The sequence below is a fragment of the Spodoptera frugiperda genome, chromosome 4 (genome assembly GCF_023101765.2).
Source record: "Spodoptera frugiperda isolate SF20-4 chromosome 4, AGI-APGP_CSIRO_Sfru_2.0, whole genome shotgun sequence".
NCBI classification, from domain to species: domain Eukaryota; kingdom Metazoa; phylum Arthropoda; class Insecta; order Lepidoptera; family Noctuidae; genus Spodoptera; species Spodoptera frugiperda.
In genome coordinates, this window is record NC_064215.1 from 1755350 (window position 1) to 1779531 (window position 24182).

At 37.5% G+C, this 24182-nt stretch overlaps 1 protein-coding gene across 4 annotated transcripts in view; it reads left to right on the forward strand.

Annotated features, from left to right (window-relative positions):
* The window catches only part of LOC118272398 (low-density lipoprotein receptor-related protein 2), a 179321-nt gene that overhangs the window by 83797 nt on the left and 71342 nt on the right, over positions 1-24182 (forward strand). For 2 of the 4 annotated variants that reach the window (XM_035588883.2, XM_035588885.2), the window contains exon 2: positions 11726-11755. The exons of the other annotated variants lie outside the window; for them this stretch is intronic. In XM_035588883.2, the coding sequence (XP_035444776.1) occupies positions 11726-11755 (30 nt within the window). The remainder of the gene's footprint in view (positions 1-11725; positions 11756-24182) is intronic. 4 annotated transcript variants of the gene reach the window in all.

Below are 24182 nucleotides of genomic sequence, written 5' to 3' on the forward strand. Positions count from 1 at the left end.
TCGTCCAATGCACTACCTATAAAAAATAACAACGATGGACAAGGACGCAACTATCTGAATGTTGCTTGGAGTGACAGAGATGAAATGCTCGAGGGTGTTGAAGCTCAAATTGCGGTGTACCCATTGACATTACGAGCTGGTGAAGCCGTTGGCTTTAATGTAATGAAAATGAGCTTGTTACATGAAATTTAATGATGAATAATCATTTTACACTTTATTTGAGACCAGGTTTTGTTGCGAACGAGGAGGCAGGGGAGAATCTCAGTGAGACAATGTTGTCTGAACATGTTTACCTACTTCTATGAGGAAATTGCCGCGTGTTTACGATTGTATTCAATGATTGATGTTTAGTAATAAAGTCAGTAAGGAAGTAAGTAAACACTTTAATGAAGGTTAATTTATTAATAGCGCCGCCGACATTGTAACTGTTTGCCTTACTTTTCCTGAAGTGCGGAACTTTCACTGGGTCTATAGTTTGGAACTCATTTACTAATTGTGTAGCATTAGTTACTTAAATAGTCTAAGCTCCATTAGCTATACATTTAAAAGCTTTTTATATCCCAACCAAAAAGTAATTGGCAACACGATCGAGACGGACTGTATTAACAATCATCCATGGTGTTTGCAAATCTTAGCAAAGCATTCGATAGCCTTGTCCGGACATGTTCACATCTTACAATACAAATATAATCGTGTCCTGTCGGACGGACTTAGCACGTGACGGGAGCGTGACGGGCCCGACACGACGGAGATTAGTTACGTGACGTCAGTAAATAACTAGACCCCATGGGTGTGCCTCAGGGAGCATGGCCCGTCTTTAATTAATAACTTTTAATTAAAATACTGCAATCTACTTATAGATATAGCTGCAATAAGTGGTTCCAGTACGTAAGTTGAATTATAATTAACTAAGTAGATAAGACAGTGGTAGCGAATAATGTTTTTAGTCGAAAGGTCTTTCTACCTTTTGCTCAATTGCGAAGGTGGGTGTAACTGTTGACTCATGTTCAAAGTATAATAAAGAATATTTTAGTAAAAATCAGAACAATGTTTCAAGTCCTCCATTCACGAGAGTCATGATAAATGATTTCGTTTGTGAAGCTCCCACTCTATGTTCGAAGTGAAGTATTTTCTCATCAATTTCCAACAGTTGTGTTGACAATGTATGAGCGCTGAAGAGGCTGCAAACACCGGCGTGGAAGGTATTTCAGTAATACTTTTATATTCAAACAAGATCATTACTGTTGTCAATGGGTGACATAATTTATTTTCTCTCCTCCGCGAGAGCTTGCAAAAGACTGACAAAGGGGCTGTGAAAGAGCGAGGGTGGGTGGTGCAAGTGTGAGTAGCTTGTTTTTTGTTTTTTTAAAGTAACATTTTGAAAATGATTCAGTAATAATTCTCATGTAACGTGTAATCAGCTTTTATTTTTTACTATTGAGCAACAGTCTTTTCATACATGTTTGTGCCATCTCGAACCATCCTTTATGGTACATAAGAAGGTCGTTATAATACTTTCTTAGATTTAGGTATTTTTTTATTTAAACCCCTACGGGTATTTGTTTACTAATACAATATACTCACTCATATTCTGAAGTACACATTTAATCTGATAGTGATTAGAGCGCTTAATTTGACCCAAAGAACAAATATGAAGATTTATTTTTTGATGAAACTATTTGAACGCTCGCTCCCGCTACCGCCTATGCCTCAGGTCGCCACACGGCAGCATAAGAGCTTGGAATAAAGTCCTATTGAGCGTAGGCCTCCAGCGCCTGCCTCCAGCCGGCAGTCAATGAGCTCACTGCACCCTTTATTACTTATCTACTGCTGCTCACACCAACCTAGCTTTACTGATATATCTGCTAAATTGGAAACGGGACTTTACATGAGTGTTAATGAAATGAAAGTTTGAGTATGATCACAAATAGGCATAGATGTAAACCACATCCTCCTACGAATATTATAAATGCGAAAGTTTGGATGTTTCTTCGTTTGTTTGTTACTCCTTCACGTCAAAACAGCTGAAGGGATCTAGATGAAATTTGGAACTGGAGTAGATTATGGTCTGGAATAACATTTATCGCATGGAAAAGCAGATGAAGCCGCTTACAGGAGCTAGTTACACTTGTATATACCTATGTCGACAATCTTGGCCTTGACCTGTTGAAGCAAAATGGAGTTTCAAGCAACAAAATATGTAAACTCTTTACATACATACATATTGATGCTCTTCTGCTTTTTTAAATCTTCATTTAAATTTCATCTATTCTCTTTCCACGCTCAATTAGGGAATAACTCAGTATTTTAAAACCCCAATAATGAGACCAAAAAGCCATCCTTTACATCAAGACGAACTATCAGACTAACAGTGTCACGCCCTCAACAAGAGACTCCATTACGTCCATCTGATTCTTTGATCGGACGCACTTAGGGGGCGCCCCGACACCGGCGCGGCGCGCGGCACCATACTATCTAATGGCGCGGAAGTCCTTTCAAACGCGATACAAACTTCCTTTCACCGTGTTTATGGGCCCCGTAAGGACCCCGTGACGAGGACTTATATTCAAGTACTATGGAGTCAGGAATCAATGGTTTTATTTATTCTTTGATGGAACTTTCGGAACTTTTAGGAATTATTTTTAATTGATTGTTAATGGACTTTAGAAAATTTGATTTCTTTCATCGAAAGAACACAGTGCTGACCCAAAACTAAAGGACAGATCACTTGTACTGCAGGTACTCTTTAAGCGAATTTACTAAGAATTGCGAGAATTAGATAAGGTTTTATCCAAACACTTTAACTAATGATTAACTAAGCTGAATGTCAGGTTGGTGGTTTATTTATGTTACTGGTTATATTTTATTGGCTTCACAGTGTGGAAAGGTCCACTAAAGCCTTATTTAGTACCGCTAAGCGAGGACAAACTAGTCCCAATGCTAATGTAATAGCGTAATGATACGCGGACGAAGACAGCACAATCCCTTTACCAAATGAAAGGCAAAAGACCAATTTCCCACGTACCGGCGCGTACGCACGGGTCAATGACCTCGCACCTCCGTAACCTAGCAACGGTACCCGAGCCTTCACCTCCTTGAATCACATTAGACACCCAAAATCAAAACCTAGCGTCTTTCAAACAGAGTACAATTTTCTTTGTATTATGATCACCATATCATGCGTAACTAAATTACCTGTGTTGTTTTATAGAACTCTATGGTGGTGTATATAGAGGTGATATTCGTTCGTGTTTGTGAATCAAGCACTTCATTGAGTAAATGTGTGATTGACAGAGATATAGTTTATGGTTCGCCTTATTGTTTTAAAGATGGATTGTTCGTGTTTCACGTACTTAAGTATGTATGTAGGTACTACATGTACATACATGTTTCTTCAAATTTCATTCATGAATAATAGAAAGTTCATTATTATAACAATTCATTTTGCCAAATGTACGAAGTACCCAGGACCTTAGTTATCGGTCTCTGGCCGTACTTATGGGGTTTTTCTAAGCAATTTTTAGCAAGATCTGCCAGATTCAGATCAGAATGTCTATAGAGCCAATAATGTTGAGCTTAGACATCTTTAGCATGGTATTAAGCAATTTTGTTTTAGGCAATTCGCCGACGTTCTCTAGAGAACGTCGGCGAATTCATGCATGCAAAGGTGGTTGAAAGCAACAAATTGGATGAGACTGCTTGCAATACATTCTAACTTGTTTAATTTATAACTGACTCCAATAGAGTATGGATGCCACGACTGTACATTACCTACATCCCGTAACGTGCACCTCTACCTACCCCTTCGAGGATAAAAGGCGTGACGATACAAGTTGGAAAATAACGATTGCCGGTATAATTTAAGTACGCCTGTCCATCGCTATTTGTATTTAGACAGTACTCCCACGCAATGAGGCGCGAGCCTGTTTATCATGAACCTAACACTAAGTAATTTACTGAGAACGTCGCCATTGAGAAACTCAATTTCTAAAGATCAGATTGAGAACTAAGTATTTTTATTTGATACCTTAAATGAATCTAATGATAGTCGACCCAAATAAAATTTAATATAATACTAATTCTAAGAGGCTATATACTATAAGCTCACCCCCAATTACATGAAGTCCCACTATATAACACAAATGGTGAAAAGTGGGTGTACATTGTACGGCGGCTTTATGTGCCATAATGTGTAACCTCTGCCTACCCCTTCGGGATAAAAGGCGTGTCGTTACATCGTTGCTCTAAGAGGCTTTTTTATGTTAAACGGGTCTACGTTTGGCTGCTATCTCGGGATAAATGAGGCCTACGATGGAGCACGTCTGCCCATAAGCAATCTATTCACTCGAGCTTTGAAGACTCCCAGGTTATACCCATCAGGAAACACAGACTCCGGCAAGGAATTTTACCCAGGACCTTGTTGTTATTTACATTTGCTGAACTAAGGACTGGATCCACATATTCCTTTCACTCCCCGCTGGATATGGACCAGTGTGTAATGACGCCATAACTCATGTTGATCTGAATATTATCATAAACGTGTTACCGTCAGCTCCGCGATTCATTAGCCACTTTAGCGGGGTTAGGGAGTGCCTACACTGCACCCGACACATTGGGGCTTATTTTGTTTGCAAATTGAATTAACTTCTAGATAATAGACATCACTAAATCTTCTTCTTTTCCCACGTCCCTAATCCTAAGTTACTTGAAGATGTTGCCACACGTCTCATCGCATAATATTTCGCACGTCACAAAATTTCATCTAAAAAAGTATATATTCAATAACTCAATGTAATAAACGTAACGTATTAGGTTTACAATACACAAAAATTATAGACAATAAATTGTAACACTCTGAATAATGTTTACAGCGGAATAATTATGTTAATCAACAAGTCTGCTATGAATATTTTACAATCGTACGCCTCTAAAACCTTTATTTTTCGAACACACACATTACGTACATACTCGTACGTTATTGTTTTAATTTTCTAATTTGATACACATGCCGATGTCACGTGTGTTGTGTTCGCCGCCATTTTCTTTTGTCAGCTGTAGCCTGTATCTGACAACTGACAAACACAAGTGTAATCGTTAAATGAAGTGTGTTGTGTGATGACAGTTGAATGAGAGTTGTGACGATATGGTTGCCTAAATGTTACTCAACTGATAATATAAGTAAAGGATCATAATAAATCATTGGTCCACGGATGAAAGTTCTTGGTAGTTTTGATATTTTCATCTTGTAATACGAGGTGAGCCTATAATCACATGAAAATAAGTCTAGACATTAAAATACTTAGGGGCTCACTGGCTCATTTCTGCGAATCGAAAATTCGGAGACGCTTTGGTAAATACTTACCAAGAACCAGGCCACTAAACAAGTCATTTAATTCATTTCAATTTGGACATAGTTTAAAAGCCAATATTGCGCGACTACAATTTCAAGAAGTTTCACACTCGGTACATACAACTCCTCAAAGATTGTTATAAAATCAATGTTTTATAAAATGTCTGCAAGTGTACCCGTAACTTAACAGTGACGACAATTAGTGCGGCGCGAGCAGCTTGTCGCGGTGTCGCGTGTCGTGTTGACGCGCAACATCATTCACCGAATGTTGCGGCGCAGCGCGGCGGCGTCGCGGGTGACAACGCGACATATTATAGCGGGCTCAGGCACAAGTATCTATCATTATACGTAGGTAATGCAAACTATTATGTGCATATCATTGGACTTACTGGAGATTAACAGATGAAGATCTAAGTTACATAAGATCATCACAATCCTTAATTAAACCATTTTGTGTTAGTCATTTTGCCCATTTAATATGGAGAATTTAATAGATCCCAATTATATCTAAACATCAAATCATTTAAAGTTTCCGTGATGGTACTGCTTATTTGAATAAATACGAATACACAACTATTCTTAGTTTTATTCGCTCTAGCAAATTCATGGAAATATTTGATTGTAAACACATCGGATCATTGATCATTTCTATTTATAAACCTAGTCAATGAATGTATCTAGAATTCTAGATTGAAATCCAATACTAGTATTAGCCTTAATCTACATATTTGCGATTATGGTAACAAGTACAACTACTTACTAAGTATAATTTCTATGAGGTCTGGGACCATTTTCAAGTCACTTTTCCAAAACAGAATCGTAGTTCATAGGCAATGTTAGTTTACCATTATAGTCCTTATGTCTCATCAGCACGTAGTATCGGAATTAGCACATACTACTTATTACTAAGGTGTTAATTAGAGGAGAAGATTTTTCTTTGAATAAATGTCACATGAATCAATCACGTATAGATAGGAATATTTATCTTGAACTAGAATAACAACTTACGGATGCAAGTTTTCAAGAAATCAGCATAGCAACTAGCATGTTTCATTCAAAAACTAAAACAACTGTAGTATAACGAGCAATCGTTCTTTATTTTTGGAATAACCTGAATGAAACTAGTGCATATTTTTGTATAATATGTTTTGCAAATTATATCGTGAATTATTCACATACAGGTATTCTAGCAGTCACCTCTAATCTGACTTGCACTACAGACAAACAAAATCTTAATATAATACTTAATATTCACTCATCTTTTTGCACACAATAATTATTCCGTCTATTCTCATGCTTAATTAATGGCTGAGTGGCGGCCATTTTTTTGGAATGTTCTGGATTTATCTAATACGCTCTGCTCGACTCCTATAGGTCATAATGTGATGTTTTATAGCGTTCCTCGATAGATGTACTATCCAAGACAAAAATAAATATTTAAGGAACAGGTGGTGGTCTACAGAAAACTAAGATTTTGTTTATTATATTGTTGTTCCAAAACATATATGCAAAAACATAGAGTGTCCAAATCCTGAACCACTAGTCTAGAGAGGATCATATTACACTTCTGTCAGATTACTTAATAATGTTGCTCTAAAATTTCCCACAAATCTGAAAATGATGACATCTGGAGCCTGCATCCACACAGCACACAGTACGTCCGTGTAAAAAGTACATTTCTACTAATTTACATACTCGCACGGTATACAAAATTCAACTTCAAAGAATTTTTTGGATTTCCTCGTCAAAGCTTTCTGCGTGGCCTGAAATATACAATTACGGGAGCTTTTGTCGACTCTAATTAAAAATGTACAATATGTTCTGTTCCTTTCACAAGTTCGTGAAACTTTTTGCTCTGTTTTATCGAAGCCTTCAGCTCTACACTGGAGTATAATGTACTTGTACTCCATTTCCAACTGTCTTTGTACTGAAACAAAGCATGTTTTGTTTTTGTCAACTTTAACCTCAGTACAAAACGACCCCCCGTAGATCAATCATTGCTGTCAAAATAGTAATGGTTGCCGTGTCACAGGTAGACTCTTGCGCAGACACGCACACAACCACCGTTACTTTACACATACACGTTAATTCAATAACTACAACACCTGAGTATTGAAGTGACACCATTCCTCATCACACAAAAATCAACATTAAGCGAACAGTTACAAAGCTGAATGTTGAATGAAATAGAAATGTATTTAAGGTGTGTGAGTGAGAAGCTTATGTAAACCTATATCCTAGTTATTCCTTTTTAGATCTTATAGTTACTATTTTAAAGTTCATTTTCAATGTGCTCACACATGTCAATTCAAGCGCTGGTTTAGAGCGGTCGCAAAAGATTTCAGACTTTATTTTATGTGCGGTAGGATTTGTTTTTGGTCGTGGTGTGATGTTACCGGTCCGTACCACTCGGTGCCAGGCGTCGTAAGAATGCGTTCGAACCGAGTAGGTACAGTTACCTATCGGCCGTCTGTTTACAACAACTTGTTTGTCTAATTTTTAGTTAATTCTCGACCTTGGGGTATTCTCTCATCATTTTTCCATCTGGCTCTAGATGTTACTATTGCAACCGGTTTTTAAAATTACTTTTATGTCATTATTTATGTTTATTACGGCGGAGAACTGAGCACTTATCTATTTGTCGCTCGTGTAGTTGTATGTGCCGGCTGTATGTGTAATGGTGTATGGCCATAATGATGATATTACGCAATGTGAACAAAGCAAAACGAAAATTCGAGAAAAAGAGAGAATCGCGTCTTTATTGACTTCATTTACATTTATGAGTCTCTTTGGTATATTTTTATCTGGGATTCTTGCTTCTTTATGTATATTGGTGATATTTAAATTGGGCTTGACATCTAAAGACCTGAATCGCTAAGTGTCGGGTCTCCCCGGCCGGCCGGTAATGTCCCGGCTTGTGTCTGTGTTTACTGTTGACACACTTTTCAAAGGTATCCATGTTTTTTGACAAAGTAACAAAATGGGGAACAGTAATTGAACCTTGTTTGTCTATGCTTAAGTAAGTAAATAAGCACTAAAAGGAAAAGCATACAGTTTTGGCTGCATGCATAAACAATTGGAATGATCGTTTGTGTAACGTCGGTCTCCATTGGAACCAAACAGGGTGAACAGTTAACCGTGTTACACGTAACTATCCGGAGTGGGCACAAACTCCGAGACGTAACATATTTACATATTCCCAAACTTGATTTCAATTACTTGTACAGTACCATACTGTTTCTGAACGAAGCATCAAGTTAATTTAATTAACTGGCGGGGATAATTTATGCGAGTTTCCGAACGCAGCCGGGGGAGTCCCCGGGGTAGCGCGGGGGTAGCGCGGGGGTGCGCGGGGGTATTGACGTTCATACTTATGCCGAAGTCGTTGTTGATATGCTAAACGATCACACACACACACACACACATGTTATCTCGTATAATCCCATTACAATCCTTTCAATGATGATTTTGACAAATTGGTATGAAGAAATATTTATAAATTATTAAGACGTATTTACCCTTACTTAAGTGAGAATGATAATAATTATGTAAGTATATTATCAATACCTGGTACACCCCATGTCTTTTCATTTGATTGATCGAATTAATATTCGTGTTACGCCATTCCAATTCCAAAAGATGTCCATGTACCTAATCATGAAATATGACAATTTAAGTCCATGACACAAAGAAAAATTAAAACAACTCAATTCATTTCCAAATGAACCAATCATCCACAAAAAAGATAACCACTGCACAATAACGAATACAACCCCCCTCCCACCAATACTGCATATTAATGCTCGTTGCTCCAAACGAAGTAAGGAATTAGGGTTGTTCCTAAGCCTCCCCTCTTTGCTAATTGGAGCTAACCGCTCTGCTGTCAAAGCTTGTGATACTGTATAGCTTTGACGAGTCTCTATAGATGTTTCACCTGGAATTATGTCAGGATCTTGCCTTGTTTTTGTTACTAGAATTCTATTAGTACGGGCGTATTTGTGTTGTTATTTTGTCAAAGTATTACGTTAGTTTTGGTCTGATAATAAGTTAATAGTTTATTGCTCTAAATATAGATGTACGACATGTATTATGTTCATTTGTCACAAACATTTTTTTATAGATAAGATTTAACTCTTAGTTAATAGGGACGTGTTTCATTCGACTCTTTACGAAATCAAAGTGTTTCACGATCAGTATTTGTTATGATACGTATCTTTCCACACTTGTAGGTTTCCGAACCTATAGAATAAAATAATTAACTTTGCACCTGATATTTTGATATTTTAGTTTCATAAACATTCATATCCTTTTCAGACATATAAAATTCCAACACCTCAGTATTGTTATGATAACAGCAGCTGTCCGCTTCTAGTCCGCACCTACTTATATACTACAATACATAATATTTAGTAATGGTTAACATTACCTGTAATAGAATCTCCACACTTCACGCGCATAGGTTTTCTAATTACGTCCTAGGTACTCGGATACTGGCGGCTGAAACTGTTGTGTAACTTACTTTTACAGTATACACTCTGATAGCGCTGTAAATACTGAAATTTTAAACAATAGTATTTTTTTAATGGTCTTGTATACTGCCTTCGAAACTTTTAAGGCGAACCTCATTTTTTTTAAGTCGGATAATATACCTGAAACCTTCTCCTAAGTCTGAAAAATACCATGCTTCAAACCGGTTCAGCCAAACGCAAGATAATTGCGTACAAACATACATAGAGATACACACAAACAGATCAAGCTGAGAACCTTCTCTTTTTGACGTCGGTTAAAAATAACATAACGTTAGGCTTTTTTATCCATGAACTTTGACATCCACTTTTCACTATGATTATATTGAACTTTATATAATAGATGAATAGGTGTTGATTCTTACACGGATCTAATAGTGTCTTCCAAGGTTACATTCCCAACATAGATCTAGGAATCCAATTTAGGCATTCAATGTTCATGTCAAGGTAGCTACGGATCCCTGAGCACGAACGATGCCAACAGGTCCCCATTACATAGATACTAAAATCCAATCTGTCTGATTTGTCATAGATACGCACTCGACATTTCCATTATGTACAAGATTATTCAGAAACTAGATACTCCTGCGTGGTTTTACTTGCTGCTCGACTCCTATTGGTCATAGCGTGATGTTTTTCTCAACTTTTCTCGATATACACAATCCAACACAAAAAGAATTATCCAGATCGGATCGTTCACAAATAAACAAACATACAAACAAATTAAATGTTCAGCTTTATTAGTGTGGATGTGGATGACTGTTTATTTGTCTCTTTATGACGTTATCATTGGTAGTCCATTACTTGACCACACTCAAGGAGAAACCTCTTGTTTGTACAGGAAGCCTTATTCTATCGTCATCATGACATCTGTATTTTTACATACCGGAACATTGGGTTTCTTGTACCCTATTTTTTTTTTTTTTTTTTTTTTTTGAGGGGGAAAATCATCCAATGACTTTACGGAGTAACTATGACACACATTTTTAGATCAATTAAAAACTAACGCTTTGTTCTCGATTCCTATTGGTTATAGAATTTAGGTCAAAAATACCCCCTAAGGTCAAAGATACCTTGATGTTACCGATATTTATACACAATTATTTGATTGATATATTATGTTTACTAACAATCTATGTTTCCTCATTCCAGGTACGTTTCGAGACACACAAACATGGCCAGCTGGTATTGTAATGTTTATTTATTTCTGTATGTACTCGTATTTAACGAGCCGTGAAGATAAATGATTACGCAAGGGTTCCTCTATTTGTGAACCAATCATAATGTTTGATATCACTGATTGTATTGATCAAGGTTTCATTTCGAAAGTCGATCGTAGTTTCCTTATAATCATTTATTACTTCAACGACTTTTGATTGACAATCATTAGATATAATATAACAAAACATCTATATAATGACAGATATGTATAGGCAATACAAGGGACTGACACAAGATATTTTTTTCTTTATACATAGTACAATTTAACCCAAACAATAGGGCAGAAGACTAATTTTCTTGTCCATGTCCGCCTGGTAGATTATTTTAAAAGGTTAGACACATATTTCTTTTTCTTACGGAAAATAGTAGGTACTTTCGACGACATATTGACTTGAAATATTGTTTGACGTCACTTCTGTGTACGTTTTATTCTTAGAAATGACGTAGTTAGCTCCCACTTATATATCTTAGCGTTTAATAGTTAATCTTGTAGCCTGATAGACACTGATTAGCTTTATCCTCATCAGAAAGAACTCGTGATTAATTAACTTTTTTAATTCAATAACTCCCTTGAGCATTGATTACCAATAAAAAAACAATAAGTATAATATTTTTTTCCTTTACACAGGGGAGAAACCAATATCATCGGTTCTGAAAGGTAAAAACACTAATTATTATTTTTTTGTAGACTTAGTTGTTTTTCCTGTTTCCAACCATCTTCTTAGTATCCTTAGCAGGTGTGTTTTTGTTTACCTACCTTAGCGTCTAAAGTGAGCGTTAATGTAGAGACATACCTTGTTTATTAAATAAATGTTGAATGCCGAATGCTAAGCAAGACGTTTTGAATTCGATTTCCGGGTCGGCCAAAACTGCATATTTTTTACTTTACAATAGGTTCATAGCGTATTACATGCAACTCATAACGTTAGACTTGGTGAAAAGCCTTTAGATATATTTCTACCTACCCCATTGTCAAACAAAAGCCATAATGATACTTATGTTAATGAATATAAAGGTGTGCGATAGCACCACGGATCTGGCGGCCGGTCCAAGGTCATGTCGTTGGCATTCCGGCCCGCATCACCGGCGTCAGCAGCCCAAGGTCACGGGCAATGTCAAGGTCATTGGCGTGCCGATACAACGCTCTCCGCTGATTGCTCGTAAAGTGTGCACGTTACGACCTCAGCGGACAAAGCTGAGTTTATTTCGTTTTTGATTCTTTTTAATGTATGCAGGTATGGAGGAATATGTGGTTTTAATTATTTTTGGTACTTTTGGGGAAGTTTGTCTTTTTGGGTTGTGGGTTTTTCGGCGACTTGCTTTATTAAATGTTTTGGTATTGGTAAAACTACAATATAGGTACCTATTAAAATATATCCAATATTTATTTACTCAAATTGAATAGTTTCTACATATTTACCTTTAACTAAACTGTCTTTTTCCAAAACTTAAATATGTATTAAAAAGGTACTTTAGAAAGTCATACAACAAAAACACACCTATCAGCAATATATCCTTCGGGGAAACAACCTCACCACCCAGTACGACTCACTGATGTCTATTCTATACTCACGTGATTACTTTAACTGTCGGCACATTATAACAATTACATACCCATGTAAAAAGTATTGTATTGTAGTTGTGGAGAACAGTGGCGACCTTGCTCCTGGCAGCCGCTGGTGGAACTAATTCTGTTTGAGCACTCGAGCACTCGCGATGACTAATCGAGAATGTTCGACAATAGCCCGCGACTTAGTGCCTATTGCCTGCCACACAGCGACAGATAATGATTTAATGGAAACATTTTTTTGCACTTTCAAACGTGATTATAGGTAGGTATGTAGGTACAATTTGTTTATTTAATTGTGTCATTACATTTCGAAAAAAATATGTAATAGACAGCGGTATAATTCAGTGTTTTTCCAGCAATTTAAGGTATGAATTTAAACTTCATTGTAATACAGTCGCTTAAAATAATTGTACTGTGATTTCAACTCAGGATAGTCATCTACATTAGGACAGTTTATTTTAACGTAGATTTGTAATTATATTAACTTATCAAAAGTATTAATTTCCCTCCCAATCGAACGCCCTATTACAAAAGTCAATAACTTTCCACCTCTGATTTTCCGATCGCTACGGTAACCTCTGCTTACCCCAATTTCCTGTAACGACGCTCAATATATCTCCGAGGCCTTTATAGGATCCATTTAGGCCTTCGGGTCAACAAGTAGACCCCAATTTGTGGAGGTAATGACGTGTTCCGGACTGATGCCACGTCGGTTTGATTCCTGCGTCGTGAAATCTCCGTCTAATGATAAAGGTCAAGGTGATTATGTAGCCCTTGCCGTAGGTACGTGAATTACGTGACATTTCTACATTTACTCCGTGAGATCTCTTTGTAAATACTCAATGGAATAGATAAATATCTGGAGTGGGGGGCAAGGGTTATCGAATAACGTTTTTCTTTTGAAATGACTTTGTGTTACGTAGTTACATTGCTTCGTTATATTGCTGGGCTTCGTTTCATATAAAATATATGTTTCTGGTGTAAGGAGAAATATCTGTCAACTGTTTTAAACAAAATTATTCGCTACTACCAGATAAATGAATGTGCAATTTATTAAGTAGTAAATTATCTGATGACAGATTTCTCAATTAGAGTAAGGTACGTTTTATATAATTGTGAATTTATTTCAAATAGACTGAGTAAATACTGAGCCTGCAGGATTATTTCCACCGTATAATATTAACTTGTAAGAGCCTGTCAAAATATTGTCTTTTGTTAATGGCCGCTATTTATTTTGAGCTTACTTTAAAATGAATACAATTAGTCTTTGTGCGTAATTTTCTTAAAGCTTTTGGTGTAACGAACTAAAATGTCTAATGTTTACTAATGTAGCGGTTTGAAGACGATATTTCTAAATTGTTATTAATATTCTACGTTATTGGACTTAATAATTATATACTTCAAACTTCAAACGTAGATTCTATCCATTCAATGCTAGAATGTTTGTACAAAGACAAGTAATATCATTTTGAATTCCCATTCAATCAAAATTCCAGCTTCAGTCCAGGTTCCAATTATCCGGCATCATCTTATCCTCGTAGATAATGCAGGTGCACCGGAGATGACACGGCCCGGGCCGGCGCCGGCCACGTGCCGTCCACGGCTCGCTCCGTCTCACTGCCGGCGTGCTGCTACAGATCTCATATGTGATTAGCGCTGCTCCGTGATTGCGTTTCGGGCAATTCGGATTAGAACCTGGGCTTAGTTCATTAGTCAGTAGATTGTAGTGTTTGTAGCCCGGGATGCTGGCTGTCCGTCTGACGTGGACCGTTGAATAGTTAATTATAATTCCGTTATTGTTATTTGGAGCTGCCTCTGTGTAATTTCCGATGATGAGTTTGCTATTTGTAGTTCAAAACGAAGCCACATTTTAAATGCAAATGACATGACAAATTAATATTGGGAGCAAAGCGTACGGAGTATTGAGATCTGCGAGCGAGTAGCGATGGTTGCTCGCGTATTAATCTGCGTACAAAAAGCAATATTTCATTCCGTTGTTGCTCTGTAGTGCCGTAGTTAGTATAGGAGTGTAGTGGTGTAGGTATTGGGACGGTATTGCTACGGTATCGCCGAATGACAATAACTCAGCCGCAGCGATGCTGTCTGGAACAACATGCTGCTAACCGCTGCACCGTGATCTATAACTTCTGGAAGATGTAAGGACCGATAACTTCCATTAATTGGTCATTTATTGGTCCTTGGGTCCACACTGTTTTAAAACTTTAATGCAATAGTGTCAGTTAACCTTCAGCCTACCTTAACACAGTTTTTCATGTTGGTATATTCAAGCCATAAACATTTTCAATCTGCGAGCAGTAACTGGTAGTAAGATTTTCCATTTGTTAGTTGATAAGTGTGGAGTTTAATGAACCGTGGACATGTTGCTGATTGTTTTCCTATCGCTGTATATACTCGCTCAGTATATACGAGTATATAGCTATACTCTCCGTACTGTAGGGAACTGTGTCAAGGACTATACACGAGTAAATTGAATCTGTTGAGGAAATTTAATTATGTACCATTTAACGATCTTGGTACTTGCGACAAATGAAAATTATGTACTTCATTTACACATACTAGTCTTAGCAATGTATTTGTCGATAGACTTGGCTACTAGCTACGATAGCTACACAGGTCATTGAAACTTCTCTTTGGTAAATAAATGCAGACATTGATTGAAATAAATTATTTCAAAGCGACACGATGACAGTGCGAGATTGTGTAGGTACCTAGTACACTACTACCATCTTCTATTCTACTACATCTCAATTCTTAATCTTTATGAGTGGGTCGCATCCAGGACCCAGGTCGTATCTGTGTGCGGATGTTAGACGCATCTGCAGCAGATTTATACGCGGCGGCGGCTCCCGGCGGATGCGGTACTAATGCACTTTTCTTACTGCACACACTTTTTGCTGCAAGAAAATGATTTATGGGCTCGTGGCTCGTGGCTCGTGTACACGGGATTTCGGTTCGTGTTTGCTTTCGTATGTGACTTTAAGAAATGGGGGAAACACTAATGAATTGGTGGTATTAGTGATTCGTCTAATAAAATGTGTTTTAATCCGTCTTGATGATTTAACTGATTCTAGTGATCATAGAAAAGCGTATTAATAGGCACAAATTGCAATTTTCAGCTTTCGATTTTCATTTACTCATATTTTACAATAACATAGTTTCCATTTCCATGCCCCTGTCAACACGGTGAATTCATAAAGAAATATCGAAAATGAAAGAAGCAAACAAGCTTGTATAAGTTTAGGTCGTCTGAAGAACTCCAAAGAAAATATTTTACAAAATATATATGAGCAGCGCGTCTACTTAAACTACTGAGCTCCTTACAAGCAGCTATGATTGAGTACGTTGTTGCCTAAGATGCTGGGAGGCTGCATGGCAAACACGGTGACGTCCATATTGAGACGCCGCGGCACACGGCATTCGGTGCTCGGTGCAGGACAATTTTTAAAATTGCACGCTGCGCCGCCACACCGCATTTTGCTAACATTTTCTTCATGGATGGGTTTTAATATTCCCTCCTTGTGCTTGGATGGGAGCGGTTACAGTGGCCATGATTTAGCGGGATTACTTTAAAAACTAAAAAGAAGTGAAATGTTTATTGTCTTTAAAAATTGTTTTTTTTTTATGGGACATGCCGGTAATCGAGCAGACGTATTACCTGATGGTAAGCAATCGCCGCCGCCCATGGACACTTGAAACACCAGAGGCTTTACAAGTGCGTTACCGGCTTTTTGGGAGTTAGGAATTTAAGGGTTGTTGTTCGGGAATGGGGATGGGGAAGATTGGGAAGGGGGAATTGGGCCTCCGGTAACCTCACTCACACAACGAAACACAACGCAAGCGTTGTTTCACGTCGGTTTTCTGTGAGGCCGTGGTATTACTCCGGTCGAGCCGGCCCATTGTGTAATAAACTAATATTCAATTCTGTAGTAATTTTAGTGGAATTGTACTGGTACATTATACGCTGCTTTTATGTGTAACGTTATTAAAGCACTAAGTGTAAAGGCCCGTGATATACCTAGCCAACAGCCACACGGTCTGATACTGAAACAAAATGTAAATATACGTGGGAGAATAAAACAACTGGCTACATAACATTTCCAAGAAGTTTCAGAAATAGCAACTAATTATTAAAACGTTTACGTGAAACAAGTACAAATCAACAATTACTAATGAAACGATTGCTTCTTGTGATTTTACCGACAAATTCCAGTATTTTGTTAAGACTTTGTTCTTTAGAATTTGAATTAAAGTGTATTTATTTAAGGAATAACTAAGGTAGTGATTTATGAATAGATAAGGTAAATAATATTGAAGAAATTATTTTAAACTTGTAGACGGTTAGATACACAAAGTGGAGTAAAACATCAAAGGAGTACTTGTAACACACACAATTTTTAATTTCTTATGTAGGGTTGCCCGCTCCCGCTCCGCTCATCACCAAATCTCAGCCACACATAGCTGTGTCTTGTCGACTCGTTCGTAAAGCCATTCCTCCGACTGCGAAGCTATGCGCGGTGCATTCTTCGGTGCTGTCATTCATTACCATGCCATACAATGTGTAATGGAGGATTCCATGAATTATTCCGGCACCTTTCTAAAATCGTATTTAATTGCAATGCATGCACCATGCGAGGCCTACATACATGTCGAAGTAATGGTAGAAATTCCTGGGCAATGCTTGTGTATGCACGTACTTTTTTCTCTGAGTGTATGTTGGCCGTCGCTCGTATTCCCCGCTTCAGTTCATCACTATGAACGAACCCTGATCCCTCGTCTGAAGACATATCCGACATAAGCCGCGCGTCGCGTCGCGTCGCGGCGGTGCATTCTTTTGTCGCGTCATTCATTTCCATAAATGGGAAGTAATGGAAATTCCTAACGATGTTCTGATTGGTACGGCTGGCGAGGGAAATTTTTATTTTATAATCCTTTGCAAATATTTCCCAACAGTATACACATTAGTGGGAGTGCAATGTCCTTTTTTGTTTACATTTTTACTTAACCTTGCTCAATGTCAAACGAATGAATAAGTTCCGGCTCTTGTGTCGTTTGTTTTTCAAAAAGATACTTTTTTTATAATATTAAGTATATAAAAACATCATTCTGTATATAACATGTAAAAGTTGTATAAACACCGTTTTGGTCCTTCCTGGTCCTAAGATCCGACGTTGCAAAATGCTACAATAACATGTTCGTTTTAAAAGTTACTTTTAATTATTTCACACTTAGAAGTAGTTCCTATTGATAGACAATTACTATCTTACCGAAGATGTTTCCACTGACCTGCTGGCTCAGGATAACAATCTCCTCAGTACCGCGCGATGTATCGATGTATCGTGTAATTGATGCCGGCGGGTAATGAGCTTCCTCTTGTACACTGACACTGCTGGTGACACGGACGGTACTGCCTTCCTGTACACATTGTACAGATTTTATAGTTATTTACTTCATTGGATAATACCTGAGAACGCGGTGCTTGTTAATGAAATTGTATCCTAGCGTTTAGGTGATAAACTTGCTCCCTAAAGAGGAAAAATAGAAAAACTATTTCGGAAAAATGTCTAGTTGTTATGTTTCAACTTCGTCTCTAATATATGACGTGCCTACTTCTTCGGGGATTAATAGTACAATTATACAATATGTTTCTCATGGGAACAGTAATTTTGTAACACAACTGATTCTTACTTCGATTTGTGCAAAAAAATCATCAAGAAATGCTCCTGTGTTCTGACCCTTTGACTTTTTATTTCATTTTAATAAAAATGTTGAGTAATTAACTCAGCCTGATACGTCCACCACGTAAAACCCTGATATCTGAAGTTATAAGAAAGCCTTTACAAAGTACATCATTAACAATTTCCTTCCACAAAGTGCACCAGTCTCACGGGAACGGGTGCTATCATCATACATGTGTCGTGATGAGCGTGATGGCAGCTATCATACAATCACGCTAATTCGCGAGCATTGCATGTTATTATTTGCCGTCACGCTGGGTGATCAAGGACGTGCATTATGGAGCCGTGCCGTGACATTCATTATGTTATGTTGTGGAAAATTTGTTTAAAACTAAATTGCTTTTATTTCCTAGTACATTTAAAATTGTTATTTTTCTATGTTTGTCAGTTTTCAAACACGACTACTGAGCGAGTGGTCTATAATCCTCGTGTTGCACAGGGCTTACTATTTTCTGATTCTGTACAATATCGCTAAATTCAAGAAGATATAACTATGGATAAGTTTATGGTAGACCGGGTAACCAGCTGACACACAACGTGTAAAGGGTTCCATTCCCGCACGGTGAAAACGTTATTTAAAAAAACCTTTTAATTGGTACAACTAATTTGCTATAAATCAACAAATTATCTATTAGAAGTCAGGTACTTACTCCTCATCAATAAACAGCTCTAGCCTTCCACGAGATAAAATTCAAATAAACAAAACAATGTCAAGTAAAGCAGTCCATAACGTATCAATCACAGACAAGAATTAACATTGCATTATTTGTAGTCGCATCGAGTGTAACACGGCGAGGATAATGGCGCGTGCGTCGGACCGGAAGTGACGTCGACGGGTGACGTAGCGCCGGCTCATTTCCGGTCGGGACGTCAATACCCGCGACTGATTATCCGAAGCCTGATCCGATGGAGCCTGCGTTAATTGACGATAGATGGCTCCACTTTATTTTGGATACAGCATTTTATTTCTCTCATCTTTCAATTAGAACGGGTTAAATTTATTGAAAGCTCTCACAAAGTTACAACCAAATTGAATTATAGTAACAGGTGAAAATATCAATTAATTAATTCCATAGAATTAAAGAAACAACAAAAAACACTCGTATAATTAGACACTCATTATACAATCACACATTTAATCGCTACAATACAATATACACGAACACTTAGCACACAGGCCATGTAAGTACCTCCACAAACTTCACATCCAAACATAGAGGAACAGTGAACAAGGAACAGGGTAGAACAGGGAACACTGCAGGTAAATCATAGTGGGAACAAAAGTTGTTGCATTTATAAAAGGCACAATTTTCACGAGCTCACGTGCCGCGTACATTGTGCCGTGTATTGAATAACGCAGGGAGGGAGCAGGGATGCCACGGGATGCAATATACACATGATTTAATGACAGCCATTGTTGCGGTATAGAGGCCTGGATATTGTACTTCGGATGGCAGTTTTCTAGATAATTTATGCGGACAAGAAAATATAGTGAGTTTCAAATTCTAAATTTTTTTCAAGGGTATAGCCGACGGTGCAGGCTTATTATTTATCTCATTGTGAATTATTTCTTAAACTAAAGTTCAAATTTTGTAGAGCATCGAACCAGAAACTTTCGTAGAGCAGTCATTATTGGCCAAGCATCAATTCCTAACGTATCTGCGTATTAGTCCGGTCAAATTAGACATTCGGTGCTACATAAATTCGCAACAAGCTGAATTTTGGTACAAGTGTTCAAAACACGATTATAAACAATAGCTGAAAGTTCCCCATCATTCCCGTGTGTGGAAAAAAATTATTCAAGGTCAAATGTCATAAAAATGTGTTTTTCGCGATTTTCAGCAAAACGGTAAGTTTTATCAGATAAATACCTCAGACTAAAAAAATTGTAGATCATTAAATTATCTATAAAAAATAAATCAATACTTTTTTCTCACGAGACACCGTTTCGGAGATATCTCAGTGTAAAAAGTTGTAACAGTTGCAATTGTCATAACATGCACACGTTTCCACGCCACCTATGAGGTAGTGAGTTTTAGGATTCCGTAGCCTAAAAACGGGACCCTTATAGATTCGTCATGTCTGTCTGTCCGTCGGTCCGTATGTCACAGCCATTTATTTCCGAAACTGTTGGGTCTGCATAGTTGAAACTCTGTAGGTTGATGTATTTCGATAATCGCTATTAAAATTTTGAATAAAAATTCATAAATTTAAAAATGAAAGGGGGCACTCCATACATGGAACTGATTCAAAAAAATTTTTTTTTAGTTAACATATCCGTTATGGGTGTCTATGAATAGGACTTTAAAAAAACATTAAGGTTCCTAAAACCATTTTTCGTCGAAATCAACCGTTTGAAAGTTAGACGCTTCCAAAGTGGAAAATGAGTGTCGGGGGGAACACTCATTTTTCCACTTTGGAACAATGAAGAAAAAAGTATTGATATATTTTTTATAGATAATTTTATGTTCTTCAATTTTAGTCTGAGGTATTTTTCTGATAAAACTTACCGTTTTGCTGAAAATCGCGAAAAACTCATTTTTTTGACATTTGACCTTGAATATTTTTTTTTCCACACACGGGAATGATGAGGAACTTTCAGCTATTGTTTATAATCGTGTTTTGAACAATTGTACCAAAATTCAGCTTGTTGCGAATTTATGTAATTTCACCCTAATTTTTTGGTCTAATTTGACCGGACTATATCTTTCATGCTACAAATACATAAAGATAAGGGGGCACGTCACTTTGCATTCATATCACTAAAACAAACCTAAACACAAGAATTTTATAGTTAATTATATTAAAAGTATTATACTACTGAAGTCCGTAGTAGAAGTACAGGGGTACCATTATTGTCTGGGCCCCGAGCTCGTCCGGGGCCCCGGCGGGCCGGACTGAGACGAATAGTTGTTATAAACTCAGTCGGACGGTAATGCCACCTTAGTTTATTTGCTCCGTGACAAATGTGTGTTGCTGTCTCACTTGTTGCTCGCGTCCTTGTTACTTCACGCTATTTATTTATCTGACACTCCTACAGCTCTTTCACGCTCGAATTATGTTTGTTCAACACATATTCTCCAAGTTATATTGATATACTTTTGGTGGACACGTACTTTCTTAATTTGTCAGATATGCTTTCACGCTTGCCATAAAAGTGGGCTGGGTTTACTAAAATATTATTATGTGAGGCTGTCTACCAAATATAGTTTGGTTTGGAAATAGAAATAATAAATCAAATACGATGACCAAATGTCTACTTATGATTAACTGATTCTCTAATGTGCACGTTTTAAACGTTTAAAAATAACATTACACAAACTTTACAACGTGTAAGATGTCTTCAATGGAAGTTGTAGTAAATTGAAAGACATACATAACAATACTAGTTCACAACGTGGCGAGTTACAAACTACAAAAGATAACTAGACGGGACTCGCACCATGCAAGAAGCGAGTGCATTAGAACAGACTTACTTCACGATCACTTACTCACAAACTTTATGAAAGCTAGGAAACTTAATATTGTTACTCGCAATCGTATTAGATTCCTCCTAAGAGTCCATTAACAAGTACAAACTCCGCGGCAACAATTGTTTTATAAAACCTTCCTAAACAAACAATAAGTGTCTGTGAAAGTTAAAGAAATTCAACAGATAAATTGACAAAGAAAATTATTGGTAACGATTTCTTGTTATAAAATACGATGATAAGTAAACAGACGATGTACATTACGGTTTCTCTTGTTTAATATATCCGTGGCACACGTGCAGAACGTCAATGGATATGAAACAATGCTGTCAAACCGCACATCAGCTGCGGAGCGTCAAGCTTGGCTGAATGATTTGCATGAGAAGCCACTGTGAACAATACCTGTCCTGATGTGATACCACTGCTCGTACGTTTCAGGGAATAGCGATAATTATTGAACTCATACACGTAGTTTAGAATTTGCATATTATACAGGAATGTGTGGTTAATTGGAGTTATAGTGAGACATGACTGCATGCATGACAATTATTCCGTACCTTCTTTAAGTCTATAGTCAAACCAGTGTCTATATGAACATATATACTTTTATATCGATGTTGTAGTTTGTGTCTGCTGTCAGTAGCTCTAGTTGATGCATTATAAAGTTTACAAGACACACAGACAGAATACACAAACATTCTCACAACTAAAACTTCCATTTTCAGTCTTACAAGTTCCCGACACATCTAACCCCGCCTCACGAGGAGTTTCCTCTAACTAAAAATGTGATGCACCACTCGCCACGTCTCTCGTGCAAATATTTGCAAACAATTAACAATCGGGTGCTCACAGCTAGAACAATATCTTTGGCAAATAGAACCGTAGCTCAAGTGAGATAACCGGATCTACAGAATGCAACGTGCCACCGGAACTGCACGTGTCCATTGTCTACTTCCGGCGCTACAGCCTTTGTTTGTCAGTTGTGAGATGCACCGCTTTGACCGGCCTCCAGTATACGACGCGTTCACTATAATATTATTTGCTTTAACATATTGTTCTCATGTTGAATGAAGTTAAATATAATATTATATATATGCTATAATCAGTCGTCATAACTTAGGTATTAGATTTTGATGAGAATTAAGAAAAAGTTTTAAAGTAATGAAACTGACAAACAAAATGCTACTATTCTCAGTGTACAGGTAGAGATCTAACTCTTACCTACAGTATGAACCTAGGCATGTAGTTGTGTATAACAGTAATTTGCTTCCATGATATAACAAGAGAGCTGTGTCTAACATTACGAAGACTCCGGCTCCAAGTCGCTAGTATTTGCTGGAATTATTTAATTTAGTCTGAATGGCGAGTGTTATATCCGTCAACAATGGAGCTACATTACTGCCCGGCTCCCAAGTGGGTCAACAGCGTACTAACTTAGCCCACCTGTCGCCGGCAGAATGCTAAACTAGACTCCGCTCAAAATGTAGGCACTCCGGCGCCCTGCACGGCGGCACCATGCCCGCCACCTGCCTGGGAACTAGCCATGGGGGTGACAACCGAGGGAGACATGTAGTAAACAGAAACGTAATAATAAATCCTTATTCACTGTAATACACGTGAATCTAATAAAGTGAGCAATAACACTGTGTCTTTATAAGATTGGTTTGTTTTTTGTGAGATTATAGGAATACACTTCACTAAAATGATACAGGTACCTCTCAAACACAGATTTTGCTCAAAGTATCTTCTAACGAGGTGTTGTAATCCCGCACGTGTCGAAGTGCATGAGTCCTGCTGTGTGCACCCGCCGGCAGTATGTCCCACACGGCGGTGCAACTTGGAGCGACGCGTCGTCTGAGCTGACAGTACCTAGTACGGTACGTACACCAGCCCCGCTCCAATTTTATCCAATTTAAAGTTCCACGAAAGCCATCGCGTTAACTTATACACAGAAAAGAAGTTTAGATTATAATCTGATTTGGATCCTAAGGTTACGTTTCGTTTAGTTATTCAATAAACCTTTCAAATTAAGTTTGCTTCGCGAAATTGGACTGAAACGTGTTTCTTGGAAAAGTGTTAATGTCATAATGTTAGAATGTACGTCGTGAGTTGTTTGGGACTACACTCTATTATATTTATCACTTCGGACAGCTTTTATGAATAATTGTAAATATTGTCTGTCTCTATAGCTTTGTCAATTACTTGTAGCTAAAATTACAGTTTTGAAATGTTAATGAAAGGGTGTAAAACGTCAATTATAGTTTAAAATACTATTCAATAAACTTTCGT